Here is a 26,058-nt window from a genome sequence, read left to right as displayed (position 1 = left end):
CTGTGGATGTCCACGTAAGCCGTTGCCTTGACAACATCGTTGCTGGTGGAGTCCAGATCTGCGGCCTGCATGCCACGGTGGCCCCGCGTCGGCAGCAGCAGCAGAGTCCCCCTACCCTGGAGGAGTTTATGTTTGTTCCCTATGTGGAGACAGAGTGCCTGACAACCAATGGGAAACTTGCAGAGCAGCTGAGGCTCTGCAAAGGTAAACAGATAAACCCTCTGTCGTCTTTGTGGCTGTATCACTTTTCATCGCTTCAGTTAAATTTTAATTTTGGATCATATTTGAAGCTATTTTAAAACAAATATTTAACGTACCCCTTTGACCATTTAATATTGAGTATAAATTACAGAAATGTAATAATACACTACATAAACACATAATCTTTGGGCATATTACAGTGAACGTATGCTTACTGTGGCCATGGAGGGGAACTGGATTCTGAGAGGCTGGAGAATTGTTTATTTTCAGATACCAAGTCAGCTCAGGTGCAGCATGCTCTTCAGTGTTCTACAGTGCTATTCATACTTCGAAGGCTTCCAGCTTGAGGTGTTAGTAGGCAGTGGTTTCTCCTTCTTGTTACGATATTTTTGCCAAAGTGGATAAAGGGAGTGTGAAGTAGGGGTGGAAAATTTAAAAGGTTGCTGACTATTTATCAACTCTGTGATCTTGCAAGAGTGTCCTTAAATGCACCACCAGATTTAAAAACTGTGTCTGCTGGCATTATTTACCTTACAAGGCCATAACCAGCCTGAATGATTCCCCACAGACACCAGGAGCTTCCAAACAGCCAAATAAAAAATGTAAAATCTTTCGAACTGCTTTGTTCTGATCATTTGCACGTGGTGTCTGCAAGTTCTTTTTTAATACTGTTGACTGATATGGGGCAACGAATGCCAAATTTGCCATTAGTGTTATCTTTCAGTTCTACTAGTATTATTTGGTATGTACACTGGGCTCTCAAAAGTACATGGGCTCTCAGAACTTAAGTGTTTAAGGGAAGAATCTAATGAAATTACTGATAATAGTGTTAAAAATGATGGTCGGTAATAGTTTTCTTGATCATTTCTCTTTTTTACTATATTGATGTCCACAAAAGAATATGATATGTAGCATATGTGTAATATGCCTGTTATATAGGCTTTCTTTTTATTACTAACACTTGTTGTCTTCTTATTGCAATGTTTTATAATTTTCTTTATACCAAACACTTCTGAGTTGCTCTGTAAAGCAAGTCAAACATTTTTATTTCAGTGCATTGCAATGATGCATTTCTTAAAAATCCTAAAAACAAAAGGCCAATTTTCTTTTTTGAATCACCTGCCTATACATGTCCTTCTAACACTTCATCGCACTCTCTCCATCCAGGTTTAATCCACAGACTGCAGCGAAAGTTGGCCCCTCACGGTGTCAAGATCTCCATCCCCGGGCTACAAGGGGAGTCAGACAGCCCTCTTCCTAGCCCTGAACCCTCTCAGCCCGGCCTTGTACGGCTGCTGGCCCTGCTTTGCAGCCTGGAGCTGAATGGGAATCTGCACTCTGAGCTGGAGCAGACGGTGGAGAAGGAGAGGGCATGTCTGCTGCAAGACAGCCTGCTGCAGGGCCTCCTAGACAACCCTGCCCTCAGACACTGCCTGGACATCACCATGGAAAACAGCATGCCTGGCAGGATCAAAGTCCTAGAGGTAAGACTGAAAACTAGATAAATGTCCAATAGAAAAAAAATCTGGCAAATTTCATCTAGTTGCAGAATCGCCGAATTATGCTTCAGTCTCAATACATATACAGACTCCAATCCTCTTCACCTCTTCAACCCCTCGCAGGCTCTCTCCAATGATGGCCAGCTCTTCTCTCGTGTGGTACCCCTGCTCAACATCCAGCCCATGCTGCATGTGGACTACACTGCCACGGCGACCAACCTAGACCTTCTGACCACCCACCAAGCCACCCTAGAGGAGCTGGCAGTTGCTTCAGCTCAGTGGGATCCCCTGATGGGTCCGGCTCCCGGAGGCTTGGTAGGAGGGGCAGACCTAGTGGTGTGTAACCACGCCTGGGGCCCGCTAAGCTTGGACCCTGGACTGCTGATGTCAAATCTGTCTTCTGGAGCCAAACAAGGAGGGTTTGTTCTCCTCCACACCCTGCTGAAGGGAGAAACTCTGGGGGAGACAGTTGCCTTCCTCTCCAGCACAGCTCAGAGCAGAAGCCAGAAAGGACTACTCACACAGGTCAGTGGAGACAGTATTCTAATCATGTAATGATAAGTTAATGAGATTTTTCATCCTTCTAAACATTCTTAATCCTTTTTGTGCATCTTTATAGACATGAGAGTGAGAAGGCTTCTCAGAATAAAAAATAGTCCTCAGTTTGATAGAAACATAATTTGGTCAATCTGCATGATTTTTTTAGCTGAAGTTGGAAGCTCAAAGAAATAATTTCTTATTTTCAGTTAAATGAGCGGATCAGTAACATGCACTAGGAGATGCTAACATCACATTGACTGTGGGAGTGGGAGGAGATGTTTTTCTGATCTTATCTCCTTCTTCTCGCAAGGCCGAGTGGGAGAAGGTGTTCTCTCAGGTCTCCCTCAACCTGGTGGCTGTCAGGAAGTCTTTTTATGGCTCGGCCCTCTTTCTTTGTCGCTGTCAGTCTCCGGGCAAACAGCCCGTTTTCCTTCCTGTGGAAAACACCGACTACAATTGGGTGGAAACACTCAAGGTGGGTTCCATATCCTTGTGTGTCTGGCTTTTGAAATGTCCAACAGTGTCCTGAAATACCAAAATTCAAGTCAGAAAGGCAGGTCAAAGAGAGCAGAAAATTGTTTGTATTATAACGTTCACATTGAAAGTACTGTATGTCAGAGTATGGTTTCCTTGTGACTTCAGTCATCATTTACAGATGTCACATTAGTCATGACTGAGAGTAACTTGTGTGGATCTGCCTGGTAGGAAATGATGGCAGAGTCATCAGACAGTCCAGTGTGGCTGACTGCCTCTCAGGCTAACTGTGGCATTGTGGGAATGGTCAACTGTCTTCGGCAGGAGCCAGGTGGCAACCGAATACGGTAGGATATATCCTCTACCATATGTACTATGCTATGGTTGTCACATTACCACAATTTTGGCCTACAATATACTGTAATTCTAACATGATTAAAACATGTATTCACTACCTAATTGAAATGTGAAATAGTTTTTTATTTATTGATTTATATATGTTCTATATCTATCATAATGTCCACAATGAGCAGTATAGTCAGTTAGTAGCACTGCAATCACATTCTGGGATTTGCAGGTTTGAGTAGTAAATACTATTGTATTATAACAATACAGACCTCACATAATTCTCATCAAAATTCATTTCGTGAGCCTCTTGTATGTAGGTATTGTCACATTGTAGATGCCCCTGAATTTTAAATACACAATTTAGAATATCTTCAGAAATAAATGCAAAATTAACAAATCTTTTATAATCACAATATTTAATAAAATGCCCTCAGTTACTGAACAACAACAAAAATGCTTTCATGTACTGAAAAAAAAAATACAGACCTAAAATGTACACTTGACACAATTATTGGCAAGCCTTTTTATGAAGTTAGATTAGTTCCTCAAACAAAATACAAAAAACGGAGCTCACCCTTGCTTAATTTTCAGTATTCACATGAACTGAAACTACGAAAGTTTTTACTGCATAGAAAGGGGCTGACTGTTTCTAGTTTCTTTTTTACAATGGCGGAGATGAGAGGTGTCTGAGAGCATCAGAAATGCTATTATCAAAAAACGTTACATTTCCCAAGGCTACAAGTCAATCGAAAAACATCTTGAAATCCCATTTTCAACAGATTGTAATGTTATCAAAAAGTTTCACAGTCTTAAAGCTGTTAAGACGCTTCCAGGACGTGGTGCTAAGAAGAAACTCAGTGAGAGAAGTCTGCAAAGTTGATGCAGGTTGTGGAAAAAACACCACGCAAGACAACTGAAGAGATTCAGGCTGATGTGGAGCTGATGATGAAATCAGACAATTACCAAGGCATTTTAGAGCAAAATGTGATACCCAGTGTCAGAAGACTAAGTTTGAGGCAAAGGTCTTAGGTCTTTCAGCAGGACATTGACCCAAAGCACAGAACCAGCAGCACAGACGAATGTTTGAAAAGGAAATGATGGACTGTTTTAAACTGACCAGCAATGAGTCCTGACCTAAATCCCATTGAAAACCTTTGGAGAGAGCTGAAATCTTCCATTGAAAAAAGGAGTCCTGCAAACTTGAATAAAAACAGCTTGAAAAAAGGGCTTGAATACACAGCAATGGAAAAGCAGCAGAAACTACCAACAGACATGAGCAAGAAGTTTCCAGATGGCTACAAGAAATGTTTAGAGGCTGCCATTGTTGCCAAAGGTTCTGCAACCAAGTATTAACGAAGGGTGCCAATAATTGTGTCTGGGGTACATTTTGTTTTTGTATCATTCCACTATTATGCAAGTTTTGTTTTTTTATTATCTTTTGTTCAGTAACCTTGGACAATTTATTAAACTATTTTGTGTTATGCAAAATTGGTTAATTTGCATTTATATCTGAGGTTACTGTAAATTCTGTACTTAAATTTCCAATCATTTTAACCAAGACTGTTTTTATCTATGTATTGGTCAATGTGATGTGGTTTTGTACTGCGTTCCCTTTTTTAAATGTCCTTATCCCGGTTTTGTCCTTCCCTCTCGCCAGCTGTGCATTTGTGTCCAATCTAAACAATTCTTCAGTAGCACCAAGCCTCCAGCCGGCCCATAAGTCTATGCAGTCAGTCCTGGAAGGGGATCTGGTTATGAACGTGTTCAGAGATGGACATTGGGGCGTCTTCAGACACCAGCTCATCACTCGCGGTACCAAATATAATATAAATATTATTTTTTTATAATATTATTATATAATAAATATAATATAATATCACTTATTCTGATTCAAGTTAGTGATATTGTTCTGATACTGTTGCCTACCAAAACCATTATATTTGAGTTATTTTGTTTACAGATGTATTGTGACATGGTAAAACAGTGGTTATGTATAAGAAACCTTTTAGATTATTTTTCTGAAGCAACATTTTACAGTGTGCAGACTGTGATGCAATAATGTTTTTTATGTGGGGTTGTTTTTTGTGGTGCAAGACATTAAAAAAGTTAGAAACAATTCAGCTTTTTAGGGAAGCAGCATGGTTCACCTGTTAAACTATTGTATATTGGACAACTGAGGAGGACAATTTTTATTCCTGCCTACATTGTGTTTGGTGACATTTAAAATTTTAGGAGTTTTAGTGGCAGGATAGCAGCTCTTTTTTTTTTTTTTTTTGGAATTGATTCCTTCATATTAAAATTGTTGGGTTATCACATTCCTTTATCCTTGTCTGCTCAACACTTCTTTTCTGTTCAACTGTCGAAGTACATGGGACATCTGTTACTGGTTTCCCCTCTGAGATTTTGTGAAGATTTTAGGAACCGTGTTGGGAACCATGAAACCTAAACTAGAGATAGAGAAAACTCTACAATGTATCCAGATCAGTTTAATGTGTATAACTTGTTTTCCTCTCTGGATGTTTGATGTGCCCATGGCTTACACTTAAGCATTTGTCTGTGTTATGTGATTGGCAGATCTAAATGAAGAGTTGACGGAGCAGGCCTACGTCAATGTGTTGACTCGAGGTGACCTGTCGTCTCTGCGATGGATTGCCTCCCCACTCGGCCACTTTGTTGCCAGCGACACCAACGTGCAACAATGTCGCGTCTACTATAGCTCGCTCAACTTCAGAGATATAATGCTTGCCACCGGCAAACTGCCACCAGACGCTATTCCAGGTATGATTGGCAGACTGCACAAAAATAGAAATAACAGCTGTCAAATTGTACATCAAGCTCCCCTACTCACCTGTTCTCCTCCTGTCCATCATTCGTGGTGTAGGAGATATGGCTCTACAGCATTGCATGCTGGGTATGGAGTTTTCCGGTCGTGACCCCATTGGTCGGCGTGTGATGGGGCTGCTACCTGCTAAAGGCCTGGCGACAAGCGTGAATGCTGACAAACGGTTCCTCTGGGATGTTCCCTCCAGTTGGTCAGTGTCAGATTTTTAAATATGCTCTGTGTGTGTGTGTGTGTGTGTGTGTGTGTGTGTGTGTGTGTGTGTGTGTGTGTGTGTGTGTGTGTGTGTGTGTGTGTGTGTCGTAGGCTACTTTTGGGGGACAGATTTCACACTAAAGATCAGTTAACTGGGGACAAAAGCCGAGTCCCCAGTTGGGGAAAAAGCAGATTTTTGGGTAAGAGTTTAAGGTTAGGGCAAGGGTTATGGTAAGCCTCCAGGAAATTAGTCCATGTAATGTCCCCAAAAATGACCTGTGTGTGTGTGTGTGTGTATTGTACGTTAGTATCAGTAAACAGTTTGTGAGTGTACATTCAGTATAGTCGCACTAGAGACTGCAAGTAGCAATGTGAGCCTGAGATCTGATTTGGAATCACGTAGAAGCCATCATGCTGTCTGAGGAGAAGGTCGATCACAACCAAAGCTAGAGTGTCCTGGTGGTTCTTCCTGGAAATGCATAATTTCAAGGCTGAATCAGCGTGGAACCAGAGAGACTCACTGGACTGTTATCTTCTTATTTTGATAGGGAGGTCAGAGGCTTTCCTTGTAATGTAGCTACAACGGAAGTTCCAACTAAGACAGAGACAGAAGAAGTATTCAAACCATTTCCATCAGTAAAAGTAGCAATACCACAGCACAAAAACACTCCATAACAAGTGAAAGTATACACGTAGTAGCGACAAAATGTACTTTTTAAGTATCAAAAGTAAAACTACTCATTATGCAGAAGGGCCCCTATTAGTATTGTATTGTTACGTTATTTAATAAATACTATTGATGTATAAATATGTATGCTGGAGTTGAATGATGTAGTTGGTTGTGGTGGAACTTTGAACTTTTTCATATACTGTTTGCTACTACTACTGCAGTTTAATGTATGACAACACACCATATTTGTTAAACTGATCATATGTTTTGTGTACTGTATATAATGCTAATCTTAAAAAGTAACTAGTAACTATACATGTTAAGATTAATACACTGGAGTCAAAAGTACAATATTTTATACTGTGTATTATTATAATAAGTATAAAGTAGCATAAAATGAAAAAGTCAAGTAAATTACAACTAACTCATGACTGTACTTCAAGGCATAGGAAACTCTAAATCATGAATTTTTAGTTGAATAGGTGTTAATTGTGTATGTTGTCTTGCCATCCGCTCTTAGAATTGTCACCAATTGCTGCAAATTGCTTCAATGTTGTGGTTTTTTTTAACCTGTATTTTAGTATCTTCTTATTTCCTGGTTTATACGCAGGGTTATAAGCCTGTTTGGCTCTGTTTGATGCAGCTTGAATAGGGGACACTGCTCCTTCTAGTCGTCTCCTTTGATTTGTGATTGACAGTCATGAATCTAAAAAGGTGTGACAGGAGGTGACCTCGGTGAAGTGTTGGACAGTGCAAGGCTAGGTGAAACATGTACATTTGGAAGGTGCATCACCATAAAACTACCACAGAGCTTATTCCGAGTGACGAAGCAGAAGTAGAGCTGGATGAATGAAATGCATCACCTTGAGCAGTTCAAGACCACAACTTTTTACTTGAGATGTTAAACTTGAAGCAGACTATTTGACACAGTAAGGTCCTTTTAAGGCAGAAGTATAGCGGTGAGATGTTTCAATGCTTTGCTTCACCATGCCAAAAATCCTGTGATCACACTCAATCACAGATGTTTTGAATAGGTGGCTTCTTGTCAGTCTGCCTCCGTATCACAGAGCTGGAAACTCTGTTTAAAAGATCACTTGTATTCCAACTAACCGTTTAATCACGGTCTCAGATCTAATCGATCCATATAAATGTAATGCCAAAGATCTGGCCACTAGATGTTGCCATTTTCAATGGTCCAAAACAATGGACCCTTTTCAGCACAGTTGTTTCATAGTGATTCAGTGTTTCAGAGAGCTTTGTTTCCCAAGTCACTAGAGACAAACAAACTTTTCATACAGTGAATATCTTTGAGAGCCCTCTGTTAGCTTCACATTGTGAGCCATGTGTGTATGGCCATAACATCGTACAACATGAGGCTTTGTTGGTTACGTGGTCGCTTTATTTGCATCTAATACGGCTACACTGTCCACAGGCTCCTGGGGTCTGGACTTCCATGTTAAAAATCATAAAAAATTCCTGGTGATTTTATCATTTGATGTTTTCTGAAACTTTAAATGTTTGGAAAATTCCATCACATGGATTAGTTTCCTATAACTCTTCAGTACTATAGTACAGTACTTGAGTAAATGCACAGAGTTACTTTCCACCAATTAACTAAAGGCACTAAACATAAGTCTACACTAAAATGGGTTATGTTCTTTCATGATTCAGACTCTAGACTTGGAATATTTTTAATAAACATGAATAATGTTAGAGCCACTGTTGGTGCTGCCATTCCTGTTTCCACAGGTAGTTTTCCTAATCTACAGTATTACAAATCATGCAATATTATTAATATCATAGTAAAGCTGTTTACACAATAGCCCGGCCACTCCTTTTCAGGCAATTTAGTGATTGGTCATCAGCTGACCAATCACTAAACAGATTACGAATGAAGGGGTTTTTGCCATCCAGTAAACAATGTCCAAATAGGGTACACCTGTGGTTCCTCACTCCAAGCTCCTGGGAGCCTCCTCTTTCCTCACCTCATCCAAGACACAAATCAGGGATTGGAACATCCTTGATGATGGCCTTGATCAATTTCCAGGGGTCACGGGCTGGAGGATGGAGAACCAGCAGAGGGAGGAAGGAGAATTAGCCAAATGAAAAGCACCCTTGAAAGCATCTTGTACTTCTGGTCACATTCCTTTCTGTGCTTTTTACTGTCAGCTCTCAGAGGAAAAGAACCTGTTTTGATAGCATAGATTTAGGCATGTTCAGAACTACAGCATGCTTGAAAAGTTTAGCCATAGAGAGCAATGCAGATATTATTTTTCAAAGAAGATATACTGTAGTTATAATAGTAAATATTGGTGCTCCTACTATTCTATCAACATCCAACAACTGAATTCTCATGAGATAACTGTTGAAAGTGTATTTGTGAGCATCGTGATGTGAACAAGGTGCTCTGTTCTCGGTCCTCTCCAAGTCTCTAATGCTCCTCTGTGTGTGCAGGACACTGGAGCAGGCCGCCTCCGTGCCAGTGGTCTACGCCACGGCCTACTACTCTCTGGTGGTGCGTGGCAGGCTCCGCCATGGGGAGACTGTTCTCATCCACTCGGGGTCGGGCGGGGTGGGCCAGGCTGCCATCGCCATAGCACTCAGCAAGAACTGCAAAGTCTTCACTACAGTCGGTTGGTATTTCACGCTCACAGACAAACTGGTTGTGACATAGTGACAAAAAATGAGTTCTGATATGATTACTTATTCTGTTCTTACTGTTGTATGTTATTTAGTTTATATGAAAGCCTGTTACTGCCACACAAAAAATTGCACCAAACTCCAGCACTTGTTTTTCAGCACTTATTTTCATTACATTTTTTTTTTTTTTAAATCATAATTATGACTCATGTCTTATGAGAAACCCCAGATACTATCTCACTCTTTCAGTAATTATGACACAGTAAATCATAATCATGATATAGTATCTAATAATTCTAAGACTTGGTGTATTATGAGCTACTAAATCTCATAAAAACGGTGAAAATCTTTTTAACCGTAATCTCCTTGCGCACGGTACCGCTAGGCTCAACGGAGAAGCGGGCCTACCTGCAGGAGAGGTTCCCTCAGCTCTCGGCAGAGTCCTTCGCTAACTCCAGAGACACCTCTTTTGAACAGCACATCATGCTCCACACACAGGGCAAAGGTAGGCATCTCCCACTGCAGCAACAAGTTGTGTTCCACTTCACAAAATTGTAGCATATTTTCTCTGTGGCATTTTCTGAAATAAGGGCCACCTCTTAAAAACACTGTATAGAATACAATACATACAAAGGTCCTCTTAGTGTAGTCTGTTACTATATTATTTTTATTCCGAGTCAATATTTCCTTTGAAACTAAGGGATTTACGGGCTCCTGAAATAAATCAATTTTGGAAACGTGAAATTACACATGGTCAAATGGTTAGTTTTTCATTTCATTTGATGATTAAATATCTGGTTTAGTTTAAGTGGCTTAAAATCGACATTTCCGCAGTGTACAGATTATCATACAACATATATAGCATACATAAATACGCACATACAAGATAGCTTTGCAGAGTTTTTTAGTTTAGTAAGAAACAGTTGTGTTTGTTGAACAAGCAACAACTGCTCTGCGCTTTCAGACTACAGTACAACCGCAAAAGTACACTTGTTGTGACATACGCATTGCTTTACGTGTGTGTTTCAGGCGTGGATGTGGTGCTAAACTCTCTGGCTGAGGAGAAACTGCAGGCTAGTATTCGCTGCTTAGCCCGACACGGGCGATTCCTGGAGATCGGCAAATACGACCTGTCCAACAACTCTCCACTGGGTCAGTAGGAAGTCTTTGGGATGACACACTCAGGCTCACAGTGACAGTGAAAGTGTCAGTTGCCCCTTTAATTTCAGAAATATCCTTACAAATATATATAAAATAGGTAATTACATGTTCCTTTAAGTATCAGAAGAAATTAGAATAGATCATTAGTTGGCGTACTAAATGAAATAGAATACACAAAGAACAGTAGAAAAGTTTCCGGGTGAAATATTGCTGCTATTTCAATTTCCAATCAAGTAAAAGCATGATAACATTTTCTCATTGTGATCATTTCCACAACAGTGCTGCCCTCATTTCCATTCAGCTTGTGGACTTCCATCAGAGTTAGCTTTGTGCTCGAGTCATTTTGAGACTAGAGTTGGTTTGTAGTTTACACGCTGCCGTGCTGTTTCTCCTGTATTGTTCTGTGGACAAATGGCCAGTGATCCGACCGACGAAATGCGAGTGGACTCGCGGTTTTATCAATTCATGACTTGAATCACTGACTAGCACTGAGCAGTATCATCATGTTGTTGTTCTGATCTCTCCAGGCATGGCTCTTTTCCTGAAGAATGTAGCATTCCACGGCATCCTGCTGGATGCCCTCTTTGAAGAGGGTAACCGGGAGTGGGAGGAAGTGTCCCAGCTCCTGAAGGAAGGCATTGTGGGAGATGTAGTTCAGCCTCTAAAGACCACGGTGTTTGAGAGGGACCAGGTGGAAGAGGCATTCAGATACATGGCTCAGGGCAAGCACATTGGCAAGGTCGTCCTGCAGGTTAGTCTCACCTCTGACCTTCTGCCTTTGATATCATTGTGAGGAGACTATAAATTGCTCATGATGGACCAACCTGTCATGATGTATTGGAAAAGGAACCTTAAAAGACTTGGTAACTCAAGTTCCTGTTGGTTTTTGCTTTAGAAAATAAATAAAAACATAAGCAAATGTCAAGTGAATGATCCTCAAAGATCGTAGATGTTTCAGGTAATACTTTCCACCTTAGTTTCTGATAAAGTTCATAGGATTGTCATGTGACTGTGACTGGAAAATACGACACCACGCCACTATATATCCTCTTACTGTTTCTTCTCTTCACACAGGTCCGTCATGAAGAGAGGGATGCCGGAGTTAAAACCTTTTCCCCTTTGTCTCTCTCGGCCATCTCTCGAACTTTCTGTGTCGCCTCCCACGCCTACATCATCACTGGCGGACTGGGGGGCTTCGGTCTGGAGCTCGCTCAATGGCTGATTGAGAGAGGAGCTCGCAAACTGGTGCTGACTTCCAGATCAGGCATCAGGAATGGTAATGCACATCACACGAGGCAGCTGAACGTGCTACTCGGTTACACCACTGTAACACACGGGCCTCTAGTTTCATAGTGGTTACATGGCTGTTGCAGCTGATAACAAGGAAGCGGTGTGTGTGTGTTTTCTTGCTGGCGTTGGTCCACACTGCCGGGCTGAGGGTGTTGAAGCTGATATGAGTGTGTTATTAATATTCCACCTTCTCTCCTCTGTTATCTGGAAAGGCTCTAGATAAGATTCACAACCTGACAATGTTGGTAGATTGATACTGATATCATTATGAGAAAATATCAAGTTTTCATAAAAGAATGTAAAGTATATTAAGCTTACTGTAGAGTCACTATACCTAGTGTCCCCGTAGGAATATTATACAGGAAATTAAACTAAGTGAACTACTTTTGTTGTATGCATACAGAAATGAAAGTGGTTAAATAAGCCACACAACCTAAACACTTAATACAACAGTGTAGAAGACACATTTCCTTATTTTTAAGATGATGGAATGAGGTATTACACTGTATATTTGTCTAATTGATATGATACCATTAGCTTGAGATGTTGGCAGAGGGACAACCCACACAGCTCATTAGTTTTGATCAGCTCCACCTTTTCCGTCTTGTCTTTTGGCTTTGCATACACCCCCATTGCTCTGTCTGGCATCACATACCATGGTTCCACGCTAGCATCAAACTACAGAGGCAGTGTGTCTTTTCACCTGCAGAGAGGGGTTTGAGCTGAACTGCACAGTACATGGAAGGTGTATGCTGGATCACCTGGCTTGTGTTCGTAGCCTGTCACAAAATAGATAATACTTTGCTGTAGATATTTGATAGGGGGCACCACAGATACAAACATTAATATCGGCTGCACTGTACACGATATAAACCTGACGCTTTGCTCTGGAATCATAAATGATACAAATTGCTGTACCATGTGTACCGTGTGCTGCTGTAACTAGTTTTTCCTCACAGTTTCCTTTGTAACTGTTGCTAGGATACCAGGCAAAGCGAGTGCGCGAATGGCAGAGTCAAGATGTGGAGGTACTGGTGTCAACCAGTGATGTCAGCACGCCGGAGGGAGCAGAGCGACTCATCGCCGAGGCCGGTGCACTGGGCCCAGTGGGCGGTGTCTTCCACCTAGCCATGGTAACACACCAAGCTACCTCATCATCAGTCCAATTCATCTCTGCCTACTTTTCAGGTCACCAGTAACATTCAAAAACCTCAACCCCCCGTTCTTTTTTTTTTTTCTGTTACAAATGTAGGAAATACTGGCTATGAACACAATACACTTTTTTTTTTGACATCTTTAGCATGCAAAAATTCAGAGCTGTCAAACTATAATAGCTGTAGTCCGGCTGTTGGAATATTGAGATCATGCAAAAAACTCTCAAAGGTAGCTCGTGCCTACACTCTATGGATATGTTTTGCTTCCTGCTGCGTGTGGACATTGATCGGTTTGTCTTAAATGGGGATGAGGACAGCTCAGAAAAATTCTTCTTGTTATAGAAAGTGGAGTGAAAAATAAAGAGTTTCTCTGCGTGAGTGAAAAATAAATGGTTAAACAGTGTATTAGCACCGCGAACAGTTTTTTTAGGATCCAATATTCACCCAGATCCAAATAAATACCAATAACTCTTTCCATGTAACGCTAGCATCGTGGGGCTATGGGCGGAAGTGTCTGTGTGTCGGTAGGTCGGCTTGTCTGCAGCTTTGGTCCGGACGGAAAGATCTCAGCATTGCCATGAAATTTTGCACAAACATTTGTGGTCATCAGAGGATGAAGCCCTACTGACTGTGGTGATCCACTGACTTCCCCTCTAGTGCTACGATGAGGTTGATATTTGTGGCCCTAAGCGAAATCTCTTGACAATGATAAAAATTCAGTTCAGAAACTTTTGATTTTGATGATCCTGACTATTTAGTTACTGTCATCATTAGGTTCAAATTTGTGGTTCTCCAATATTTTTGCCTATGACCAAATACCTGTCAAACTAATATCATTGCCATCAGCCTCGGCTGTACTGTACTGTACATGGTAAACTAATTAGGATTGTCATTGTGAGCATAGTATGTTGACATTAATATTTTGCTCAAAGCAAGACACTTGCAAAAACTATGTTTAGATAAATATGTTTTCTATATTTATTATGTAACTGTTTCTGCTTACAGTTGGCTGTTGAAATTCATGATTTAAATTTCACTTAACAGAATTATTTCTTTTTATGTAATGGTAGGCATTTTTGTTTATGCACCAGTGTGGGTAATTTGACACTATAGTTCTTTACTGTGATTATTTCCAGTATTGCATTACTGCTCGGAAAACCGCTTCTCCATTTAAATCCCCAGCGACTCCACTTTGATCAAAACTCCATTAGTATGTTTGATATGTCACTATCAGGTGCTGAAAGACGGCATGTTGGAGAATCTGACCCCTCAGCTCTTCCTTGATGTTAACAGACCTAAATATGACGGCACCATAAACCTGGACAAGTAAGGCACACGCTCAGTTATCCTTCTGGTTAAATTAGGGAACTTCAATTAATGACTGCTATTTGCTTCTCTCTTGAGCTTAATACACTCACTTCCATTCCCCCTCCAGAGTGACAAGAAAGTCGTGTCCAGACCTCAGGTACTTTGTGGCCTTCTCCTCGGTCAGCTGCGGGCGTGGCAACGCTGGCCAAAGTAACTATGGTTACGCCAACTCCGCCATGGAGCGTGTGTGTGAAAAGCGCCGCTACGATGGCCTGCCTGGCCTGGCAGTCCAGTGGGGTGCCATTGGTGACGTGGGCGTAGTGCTGGAGAGTATGGGTGGCAATGATACAGTGATTGGTGGCACACTACCACAGCGCATCCACTCCTGCATGGAGGTGCTTGACTTCTTCCTGTGCCAGCAGCAGCCGGTGATGTCTAGTTTTGTACTGGCAGAGAGGATGGTGGTAAAGAGCGAGGCGGGAAGCCAGAGGGACTTGGTGGATGCTGTAGCTCACATTCTGGGTAAGAGCCAAGATAGACGCAACCACTCCCTACGAAAAGACATGACATTGATGTCTTGTCTACTTCAAAATGCTGAACTATCAATGTGTTTGACTTACAGTTAAGTGGTTTACTATTGCTCACAACAGGTATCAGGGATAAAGATATTCATACACTTCAATTTCTAAATTATGTGCACAAAGAATTAAAAGTGTTACCTGTCTGGGATTTTAGTTAGTCAAGTTCAGAATTTATTTGAAATAACCCCTCAATTTAAACCCAAGTAGATATTCATTCGTCAGTAATTTATATTGGGAAAACATAGCCTGCATACGCAGCCATATGCTTGCTTGACATGAAATTTTACATTTTTTTACTGTAGCTGACCTGCTTTTCACTGACCCTTCAGGTTACAAATGCAGTTGACTGCAACTAATTAATTGGAAAGGTACCAATTTAACAGTGTGTATTTTCAATAATTAGTGCCAAATTTTATAGTTCTGTCAGGAGATTTTTGAGGAAATGAAGTAAATTACTGACCAAACAAGGAGGCTGCTTAATATTATCTCTATTGTAAAAAAGAAAACACTGTGGCAAGTTGAAAAAAGGCAAAAATAGCAGGATTGACATATCTGCATATCTGCACTACACTGTACATCTATATTTTTACATCTATATTTTTAGGCCTACATGTGCAAAATATTTGAACAAGAATAATAAAAAAAAAACTTGCTCCATTTGCAAGGACCATCATTATGTATATTTTAAAAAAGATAAATGTAATCCCATAGAGCTATGCATGGACTTTCAGCAGCAGATGCTTCATCTAAGTACAGACATCAGCTTTAATGATCACTTTGAGCCCAGACAGGCCATGAACTGAAAGTTTGCTCACTAATTCATCTGCACTGTTTGTCTTGGCAAGACATCGGCCTGGTATCTGCAGACAGGTGGCTAGCTAGTGTTCACTCACCGGCAGGGACAGACTGAATAAAGTAGAGTCCACACACTGTTCACTCGACTTCCAAGGCTTCAAGTCTCGTAGCCAGACATAATATCTCTGGCCCTCTTGTAGATGCGATCTGTAGATTCACTACGAGATAGCCAGCTAATGTCCTGGGTTATTTTAAGTTAAAAGGTAACGTAGATGATGGCTGGCTATTGAGTTGATGGCGACCCATAAACTGTGACGTGAATAAACACAGTCTATGCGGACTCACGCAGTTTATGGGACTGGCTCATATAGCCAGCTACCCATCTACCTTACTTTTTAACAGACATTTTAGACATCATGAAGCCCAAACTGAAACACTTAAAACAAGTAACCACTGCCTAAAATTTATCGCAGATGTACATTGTGCAAATGCAAAGATTGATCTTTGGATTTTAAGACTCATTCAAATGAAAATCGCAATTAATTCAAAAATCTTTCAAATTTCTTTCTTCAAATGTTTTTTGTCCAGGTCAAAAAATAGTGCGAAGTATGCGCTAAATTATGGCTCTAGATCATTTATTTATTTTACATCACTGTTTGTCAAAGATGTTCTTATCTGTTTGGGTTTTTTTTTTTTTTTTTTCAATTATTTCTTGAGCTGCATTTGATCAGGTCAAACTCCCGGAACGTTCATTGTGCCCCTTACCCTCAGGTGTGCGGGACGTGAACAGCCTGAATGCTGAAGCCTCACTGGCTGACCTGGGACTGGACTCCTTGATGGGCGTGGAGGTTCGTCAGACTCTGGAGCGTGACTACGACATTGTCATGGCCATGAGGGAGATCCGCCAGCTCACCATCAACAAGCTGCGAGAGCTGGCCAGTAGCAAACCAGGAGGATCAAATGGTACTATTAAGAGCTGTTCTTAAAATGCCCCCCCCCTCTGGTTGAGATGTCTCATCACACCTTTTAACGGGGCTAAGTGGGTTGGTGGGTGCTTCGACTTCCAGGTTAATGGAATCAGTCTGCGCTCCAACAATGTTACAAAAGAAATCGATTTATATTTCTTATTTGACGACTCAATATCAGAAGCCGGAGTTAGATCAGGGGACTTCAGACAGAGAGTGGTTGATTTTAGTCCAGTTGTTAACAATGTTTGGGTTGTTCCAAACATACGGTATGTGCTAATGAGGCTGATGTCTGTCCACGTTGGTCACAAGTCGGGTTTACTGAAGGGAACATCTTGGAGAGTTTCTGTTTTAACAGATGCAGCCAGTGGAGTATTTTAAACTGCAGTAACCCACATCTGACACATACAGAAGGAGAATGAACACGTACTTGTGCCTTTTCCCACTGCTTCTTAAAACCTGCAGCTACAACTCAGAAGAGAAAAAAATACAAGTTTTTTGTCCTTGTTACTTCCAACTATCCAGAATCTCACCACGCTACAGCTAAGAGGGACGGCATTCACGCTTTGTTGGAAACTGATCTGACCAAGCTACTAGTCAACCCCAATGGCCCCACGGTGACACCACTCAACAAGGTTCAGAACCAGGAGAGGCCGCTGTTCCTGGTCCATCCCATTGAGGGCTCCATTGCCGCCTTTAAGACGCTCGCCTCCAAGATTAGCGTGCCTTGCTACGGTCTGCAGTGCACGAAAGGTACGTGTTCACAGACACACTCATTTGGGCTCATACATGACCCAGAGGAAAGAAAATACCAACCAGTACATTACATTACATTCATTTTGGAAGACACTATTGTCCAAAGGGACTTGTAATAAGTGCATTCAAAGCAGGCAGGATAGGTGCCACAGATATCATACAAAATTGGGACTGCATCCCTTTTACAGAAATGACTAAATGCATGTTCTGCGCTACAGTACAAGAGCGTAAAGATTTTTGGGGAAATGATAGCAAGGGTTTAGATATAGACTGAAAAGTTAGGCTTTTAGCCTGTGACATGTTTTAATATGCGAATAAGGAGCTGGGATTCTTTGCAATCAGAATGGCCTCCTCCTTGGATATACGCATATGTACACACATGTAAAAAATATAAGTGTGAGGATTTAAACCTGTGAGTGCGAGTGTTTACGCTGAACTGATTATAGTGTCCAAACAAACTCATCGTAGTTTATCCCCTCTGCCCCAGCTGCTCCTCTTGACAGCATCCAGTCCCTGGCAACCTACTATTTGACCTGCATCAGACAGGTTCAGCCAGATGGGCCGTATCGAATCGCTGGCTACTCCTTTGGTGCCTGTGTGGCCTTCGAGATGTGTTCTCAGCTGCAGACCCAGAGTCAGGCAGTGGAGTACCTCTTTCTGTTCGATGGATCACACTCCTATGTGGCTGCATACACACAGGTTGGAGAAAAAGGCTTTGACAATCTGACAAACAGCGAATCCACAATACAATATAGTTTTATGACAGGTTCATAGAGGTTTCGATTTTTCTCTGGGGATGTCTGGAAATATCAGGGACACAAATAAACTAAATATATGTTTATGTATTTAGCACATTTCATTGCATTAGATTGTGTTAAACAGCCTAGTATGAGTGGGATCATAAATAAACCAAATGACATGATGTTCCAATACACAGCGGAAATTAGAAGGTGAATATGTGCATTCAATGATGTCGTTGGAGGATGAACTGAGGTTTAGAGAAACTGCAGGTTGATCATGTCCAGTTAACTCAGTATTTGGTTTCCAGAGCTACAGAGCCAAGCTGACACCAGGGAAAGAGTCTGAGGCGGAAACTGAAGCCTTGTGTGCCTTCATCCAGCAGTTCACCGGCATCGAGTACAACAAGGTACACAGTCCATGTGTGCGCACACACACAGTCGTTCACCAAAAAGTTTCATCAGTCTCAGGGTGTTAAACACCTCCGGGTGCTTTATCAATGTAATAGGTAAAACATCAGAAACGTCTATTTTTAGCACAGGTTCGTCTTTTACTGTGAATATCGTGGAGGTTTTACCTAAAGTTCTGAGTCTTGATGTCCAACAAGAGCCTGGCGACACCACGTGTTTGCCAAGTGTAGTTCTCAAAATGGTGACTTGATATTACTTCTGCACCTGAGTTTGAATCCGAGCTCTGATTTAGTTTCTTGACCGTGCACAAGTAGTCTCTCGTTTCATAGTTAGCTTTGAAGTGATGACAAAACAGTTGGATGGACTCGTGCGGCGTATTTAGTCCGGCATGGTTACATTTCCAGCCACAATAATTCATTTTTGGCCATGGGTATAAAGAGCAGTATTACACTTGAATATTAAGTTTTGATTTATTTTGATCAACTCTCCCCTGTGCTAAGGTCAAGAGTTTTAATTAGTTTTGGGCTTGATTGTACAACAGCACAAAACTATAATGGTAAGATTAAACAGATAAATAGGATATTGGGATATAAGGAGGGTCATGCAGAACAGAATGTAACGTAGATGACAGACCGTGTTTAGACAGGAGTATTGCAAGACATTGTCAGGTGTAACCATCTTATATGGGTCTGTCCTTGTTTACATCCTGTTCGGTGGCCTGGTCTATCACTATATATTGCCTCAACAAGTAAATTTCTATAGTGTTCCTCATCCAGATTGCTTCTGATTTCTCCCTCTGGTTCTGCAGCTTCTGGAGACTCTTCTCCCGCTGTCGGACCTGGAGGCCCGTGTCAACGCGGCGGTGGACCTAATCACCTCCAGCCACAAGAACATCAGCCGAGACTCGCTGCACTTCGCAGCCACCGCCTTCTACTACAAACTAAAGGCCGCCGAAGGCTACATGCCTGCAACAAAGTACCATGGCAACGTGACGCTACTGCGCGCCAAAACCAGCAGCGAATACGAACAAAACCTGGGAGCTGACTACAAGCTCAGCGAGGTAACATTTATAAGGGCACCGGCACGCATTTGCTCCAGTTTCAAAATGGCTTTTTTAAAAGAACCTTTGAAATGGTAGTTTGACAAATAAATCGTAACTCAGTAGCCCCTTACTAGCTTTTTCCCAGAGCTTTTGACTGCATGTCACTGTCTTCATCAGTGGATGGAGTTTGCTCAGTTGTCATGTGGTCTACAGTAAAAGCATGGAGCAGACCGATGATGGTCACAGCACCTGGGAATGGGTCAAAGTCCTGGACCAGGTGCCACGGGCCAACTTTGCTGATGAGGATCGTGAGATGTCATTAGAAGCTCTGGGAAAAGCTGATTAGCGGACCTTGAGTTAAGATTATTTTGTGAAACTAGTGTCAAGTTTAGCTCCTTTCAGGCTGAGCTGAGTTCATACATCGGAGATCATAAAATATATCCAGGAAGGGAAGAGGGAAAAAAAAGTCATTTTTTGAAAATAAGTTCCATTCAACTCGGTGAAGGTGCAAACAGTGTTACTACCTGACTGATTTTCCAAGTTTTTTCCAAAAGAAGAGAAACTTCCTGCTGGAGTTATTTTCCTCATCATTGCTCCATATGTCCTGATCTTCATTCCTCCCTACGTGTACATTGGAGTTTAGTACTTGTTTGAAAACAAACTTTTACTCTCAGTCAACCTGCATGGGCTTGATGAGCCATACCCAGCTGACACACATACACATATGCAGCACATATAGTGAGTTGGTGGCTGTAGTGACAACTCCATAGCAACTATGACAGTCATCCCCACGGTGATACTATGGTGTCTTCCAAATCAGAAACCATGGGTTGTTGGATCCATCTGCGCTGCTTTGAATGAACGGACTAGGCTAAGTGGAGATCAGTGGACAAGGTGGAGTCTTGGTTCACGACAATTCAACTCCTGTGGGATTTGGCAAGGATGAATATTCTGAGGTTAGACTTTTCAACTTACCCTGGCCTTCTAGCTCCTGCGTTCACCACTATACTCGGCCTGTCCCTGGACCAGTCTATAGTCCAACATGCCTCAAGAGGTCCACTGTTGTTCTAGGGGAATTCAAAGAGACCGTGACAGCCCACATCAAAAAGTGTGTTAATGACGTACACACAGCCATCACCTTGAGAGCAAAACCAGAGGCCGCGGTTGATAGCCGAAGTTAAGACACTGGTGAGGATCCAAGATGCTGCAATCAGATCCGGGGAGAAGGGAGAAGGCAGCATTGAAAGCAGCAAGAACTAACCTATCACGTAGCATCACAGAAGCAAAATGGCCACTTTGCTGAGAGCATGGACAACACAGCGCATGTGGAAGGGCACCACAGACTTGTAACAGTGATGCCTCCCCTCCACATGCGCTAGACAACTTTGATGCACGATTTCACATGTTGAGCTGTGCAGGCGACGGGGACCATCCCTTCCTCAGATGACCAGGTCCAGCATTTGACTGCAGACAGTGTAAGGAAGACCCTCTCCAGCGTCAACCCTCACAAAGCAGCAGGACCCGCCAGTACCCCGTGTCATGCCATCAGGGCTTGCCCTTGACAGTTAGAAACTGTCCTCGCAGACATCCTGAACAGCTCGCTGGCTCAAGTCAGACATCCTCACGTGCTTCAGGTCAACCCCCATTATTCCAGTGCCTAAGAATTCTCCCGTGTGGGTTCTGAACGATTACCGTCCCTAACACAGAGAGAGTGAGAAAAAGCTTCCTCCTTCGGACCATCAGGATGATGACCTCTGTCCAGAGCATCTGTCTCTTAACGTCTACAATTTTTAAAAAAACATAATTACCTACATAGATATGAAAATATGCACTTTTTAAGTAATAAAATATTCCATAAATGATACATTTTTGTCTTGGAAATGTATTTAAAGTTTCTTCTTTCTATTCCTTTTTTTTTTTTTTTTTTACTCTTATTCTAATTGTTCTTACCTCTGAAGTTTGCCGCCCCACATTTAACTCCAGATATCGAAAATATGAGTAGCTGACAAGTAAATCTTTGAATCCCTCTCCACTGAAATGCTGAATACGTCTGCCTGCGTCTTCCCTCAGGTTTGTGATGGCAAGGTGTCAGTCCACATCATCGAGGGAGACCACCGCACCTTCCTGGAAGGAGAGGGGGTGGAGTCCATCAGCAGCATCATCCACAGCTCACTGGCTGAGCCGCGGGTCACGGCGAGGGAGGGCTAGATATGCCCTCACCAGCCACACCCTCCACCGTCACACTAATTCCACAACATTCCCGAAATGGGCCTCTTCCTCCCAGTAGTTCACATCGTAGGTTTAACTTATAGAATAAGTTAAACGGTATATAATACAGTAAGTCTTTGTTTACATTGTGTGTCCATTTGCCCTAATATCCCAAATGCACCTTATTCCTTCTTACTGCACCTTTTGAAATCTCATTGGTCAAGTCATGCAATAGACACTCTCCCTAACCTATCAGAGCTCTTGGTAGTCTTTCTATTGGGTAAATAAAATATGCTGTCATTCATGTACAGTATTTATGTCATAAAACCTGTTTTCACCACATTTATAATTAAGAGTAATATTATAATTACTAATAATATTAGTAATATTATGATATAATATTACAATAACATTGTGATGATATTATCCATAGACCGTAGCGATCGATGAAACAGATGGTTTTCACAGGACATCATGAAAAGACAGTTTTAAATTCACCGCGTATTCACAAGGGGTTTGTTTCTAATTCGCAGTGCAATGAATTATCAGTGCTCCTGAAATACCCTCATGCCCTGATACTAAGGATATCTAATTATGCATGTTCGTAGCCTCACCACTATCAAATTGTTGGACCTCAAAATGTCTTTGCCGTGAAAAATAATCGTCAGCACCGGGCACCTCGGTCGGTGTGCGCATCAGTTGTATTTCTGTAATGTACTGCAGCTTCAATGCAACAGACATGCAAATCGTGTTATCTGGCTTCGCCTCTCAGTACATTATTTTTACGAGTTAACAGCCAGTTGGCTAAAGTGCCATTTAGGTAATAAGTCATCTCTCATCTGCAATGTTGACCCGCAACTCTCACCTTTTATCCTGCAGTACTTCAAAAGGAAATGTGTAGAAAACGAGCTTGTCCTATTAAGCCAGACAGATAACTTGTTAGTGGACAACTTGCATCCTGACTCATATTGAATTGTGCATGAAATGAGATCACACCGCTAGGCAGACAGGCAATGTATATATCTGATTAGATGAGTGGGTCAGTCCTGGCCAACCGACAAACTCGCTGAGTCTAGTGGTTGCCAACAAATGATGGACCTCTTTAGGAACACAAGGTCAGTGGTGTTGTTCTGATGGTGAAAATCAGTGAGAGTTAACAGTATTTTAATAGGCCCATAGCAACGTGCTGAATAGGTTGGTACATGAACGCCTCACTAAATTTTACACCCTCTCCCAAATCAGCTTTTAGGTTGTAAATGACTAGTAAGGCACCTGTTGTATGTAGACATAACTGATCTGAACAGCGGGGGGCCCCTGAGCAGCAAAGGGTGATGCCCTCCGCTGTGAGATTTCGGCTGAAAGGCTGTAATCCTCCCAGTGCTGTCTCTGACTCCCACGACCTCACCCGGTTTCATAACCCCCAGCGAGCAGTCCAGTCCCACAGAACAGCAGCCAGCCGGACTTCTGAGGCCTCTGATCTGGTCTATGAAGGGTCCGGTGACTGGAGGCAAACGTGGTGATTGATTGCATTGAAAAGGAGAAGGAAGTGACAGTATATGCTTTTCTCTCATATTGTAATATTTCCAGTATGTGTTGTTACGACTAATAAAGGCATCTCACAAAGTACTTCTGACTGTGTATGTGTGTCTTGATTTGTGTCTGGGCAATCTACAGGACACACTCTGCATGTCTACGATGAAAACAGCTTATAAGGCAGAGAATTTATACGGTCTGTGTGAAGAATACGACGGGACAACACTAAAAAACTACTAGGGCCACTGTTGGGAGAAAAAAAACAATCTGATATTTCAAGAATTAAGCTGTAATATTTTGATAATTAAACTCATGTTTTTGACTTTTGAGAAAAAGTACTACGAGGGTAATTAGAAGAAAACTTGAGTTTATAAGTAATATGGGATGCAATCATGCAATGATTTAGGACATTACGATGTTTGGTCTCGATCGGTTTCAAAATTCTCTCCCAGCTCTGTCGCACCAACATACAACAAGTGACATCCCAGGTGTTGCCTGATAACATACCAGATGTGGTATGAGCCGATCTGGCTTCACTTACACTGTAAAACGTGAGGAACCATCGCAGGAGACACGTTACGGCGACAGGAGACTGATTAGAACAGCGTCAGTGTGTTTAGTTGCAGACAACCCACTGTATAAACGACCTACCAAACTATAACCCGTTGTTCTTGCACTACGCCACTGCTCAACTAGCTGAACTTGTACTTCTCCAGTTTGTCTCACACATTAATATTACTACACTATGATTTAACATCTGTATCAACTTCATAGGAAAGAGACAGCAGGAGATGTTGAATGCCAGTAACTAAATATCGTACATGTACAAGAACCGTAACGACAACTCCCCAGCCTCGCAAATAAACTCATAATGATGCACAGGATGGAGGCATGAAAACATGCAGTGGCTTCATAAAGTAAAAGAATCCATTTAAATCGACAGCAAGATAAGGGTGCCAAAATTGAAGGGGTCTGAATTCTTTCTGAAGCCACTGTACATCTGTGTTTTTCCCAGAAATTGGTTTTTAAAAAAAAAAGCCATGCAATGAACATTTTTCTGAGCCAGCCACACTGTAAAATTTGAAGTGTGAGGGTGGAAAACACCATCCAAAGCACTGTGACTTTATAAGATGGTCCTTATTTTCAAATAATAGTCTAATGTTATATGAACAACTGATAAAGAAATAACAAGATTTTTTCCTTTCTTACAAATCAGACATAATATTACTGAAATACAACCCTTATAAGTCACCCTGAGATACAGTTAGGTCCATAAGTGTTTGGACAGTGACACAATTTTCATAACACAAAGGATCTGAAACGAAGCCATCAAGATGTGATTGAAGTGTAGACTTTTAGCTTTAATTCAAGGGGGTTTAACAGAAATGTTGCTTTTACCGTTTAGGAGTTACAGACATTTTTATACATAGTCCCTCATTTTTAATTTAATTTAGCCTCTGTACACCACTGGGGTTGTGTACAGAGGCAAAATTAGGAAAACTGGGTCACTCTCCAAATACTCAGGTACCCAACTGTCTCTGCTGTTGAGAAAATGCTGCAATGCAACTAGCAATCTAGTTTAGAATTACGGAGAGAATACATATATTCCCTAATCACAGGCATTCTTTTAATCCCTCACTTTTTCCTCTGTGTCTCAAATGTAAAACTGAAGTAGATATCTTAACCCACTGTCTGTGGTCATGTCATAAATTACAGAAGTATTGGTCTGAAATACTATGTGAAACGGATTTTTTTTTTTTGACAGATTCATGAATGGATCCAATGCCTCCCACATAGAAACATAACTACTTTAGCTAGCAAAAGGTCATATTATTATATATATTTCCTATGCTAGGAACAATATATTATTACAGTGGACTAGTGATAAGGTCTCTTCTATTAAGGGTTGGTGTAAAATTAAATTAGAGCTGATTCTTTTGGAGTAGCTTACAAGTCTTCTACATACCAAAGCAGATCAGTTACAATCTGTATGATCCTGGACCTGATTTTTCTTCTATTATTTTATAAGGAGTCTCCTGAACCTGAATGCAGCTAAGTGCACAGGGGCGATTATTACGTTTTCACAAAAGAGGGTGCCCCAAAATGTGTCGATTGGACGTGGCATAGTCCTACAAAAACACCTGCATTTAGAAAAAACCATACATCAAAAGAGTAACAAGATACAGCATAAAAAGTACATAAGTACCTCCGAACCACTGCAAAGCCACATACTTGAAAGACCTTCAGGAACCACTATAAAAACTCATTAATCGAGAAGTCCCGGGGAACAACCTTTTAAAGCAGAAAATGCAAAATGCTAATCTCGTTATCCCGAGAAAAATTGACACTACCACCTCTTTAGCCGGGTTTAATCACTTCTAAGCCTGAAAAACTAGAGATGAATGTGATGTTGCTTTTCATTGAAATGTCCTCCAACAGGACTAGTTGTATCATTCCTCTTAATCGAGCTCCTATGCTCAGTGCAGTGCTCTCTAGGGGTAATAAAGTCCTTAATGTTAATCTTCTTTACATCTTTACATTGATCGGGGGTTTAAAAGACTTCAGGTTTTTGGTATATTGGCAATTTAAGCAGGCTCCACACTTAAAGTTGCCTTGTTGGGAGCTCACTGTTCAGGGCTTCAGAAAGCTGACATGCTTTAACAACCCTGTCTCTTATGGTTATTCCGGTACTTACCTACAACATAGACTAT

The 26,058-nt window shown here is 41.5% G+C and overlaps 1 protein-coding gene across 6 annotated transcripts in view; it reads left to right on the top strand.

The window, feature by feature from the left end:
• Positions 1 to 22,986, top strand: part of fasn (fatty acid synthase) — a 55,252-nt gene extending 32,266 nt beyond the window's left edge. For all 6 annotated transcript variants that reach the window (XM_040134798.1, XM_040134800.1, XM_040134797.1 and 3 more), the window contains 22 exons: positions 1 to 204; positions 1,369 to 1,685; positions 1,824 to 2,225; positions 2,551 to 2,715; positions 2,946 to 3,061; positions 4,720 to 4,874; positions 5,637 to 5,840; positions 5,944 to 6,094; positions 9,221 to 9,399; positions 9,792 to 9,911; positions 10,436 to 10,558; positions 11,095 to 11,318; positions 11,642 to 11,843; positions 12,839 to 12,990; positions 14,246 to 14,337; positions 14,447 to 14,841; positions 16,467 to 16,658; positions 17,186 to 17,413; positions 17,904 to 18,115; positions 18,465 to 18,563; positions 19,373 to 19,624; positions 21,677 to 22,986. In XM_040134798.1, the coding sequence (XP_039990732.1) occupies positions 1 to 204; positions 1,369 to 1,685; positions 1,824 to 2,225; positions 2,551 to 2,715; positions 2,946 to 3,061; positions 4,720 to 4,874; positions 5,637 to 5,840; positions 5,944 to 6,094; positions 9,221 to 9,399; positions 9,792 to 9,911; positions 10,436 to 10,558; positions 11,095 to 11,318; positions 11,642 to 11,843; positions 12,839 to 12,990; positions 14,246 to 14,337; positions 14,447 to 14,841; positions 16,467 to 16,658; positions 17,186 to 17,413; positions 17,904 to 18,115; positions 18,465 to 18,563; positions 19,373 to 19,624; positions 21,677 to 21,814 (4,322 nt within the window). In that variant the 3' untranslated portion in view covers positions 21,815 to 22,986. The remainder of the gene's footprint in view (positions 205 to 1,368; positions 1,686 to 1,823; positions 2,226 to 2,550; positions 2,716 to 2,945; positions 3,062 to 4,719; positions 4,875 to 5,636; positions 5,841 to 5,943; positions 6,095 to 9,220; positions 9,400 to 9,791; positions 9,912 to 10,435; positions 10,559 to 11,094; positions 11,319 to 11,641; positions 11,844 to 12,838; positions 12,991 to 14,245; positions 14,338 to 14,446; positions 14,842 to 16,466; positions 16,659 to 17,185; positions 17,414 to 17,903; positions 18,116 to 18,464; positions 18,564 to 19,372; positions 19,625 to 21,676) is intronic.
• The last annotated feature ends 3,072 nt before the right edge of the window (positions 22,987 to 26,058 follow it).

The sequence above is a fragment of the Xiphias gladius genome, chromosome 9, assembly GCF_016859285.1.
Source record: "Xiphias gladius isolate SHS-SW01 ecotype Sanya breed wild chromosome 9, ASM1685928v1, whole genome shotgun sequence".
NCBI classification, from domain to species: Eukaryota; Metazoa; Chordata; class Actinopteri; order Istiophoriformes; family Xiphiidae; genus Xiphias; species Xiphias gladius.
The sequence above is the reverse complement of the archived record's forward strand: the minus strand, read 5'-3'. Positions and strand labels throughout refer to the sequence as shown.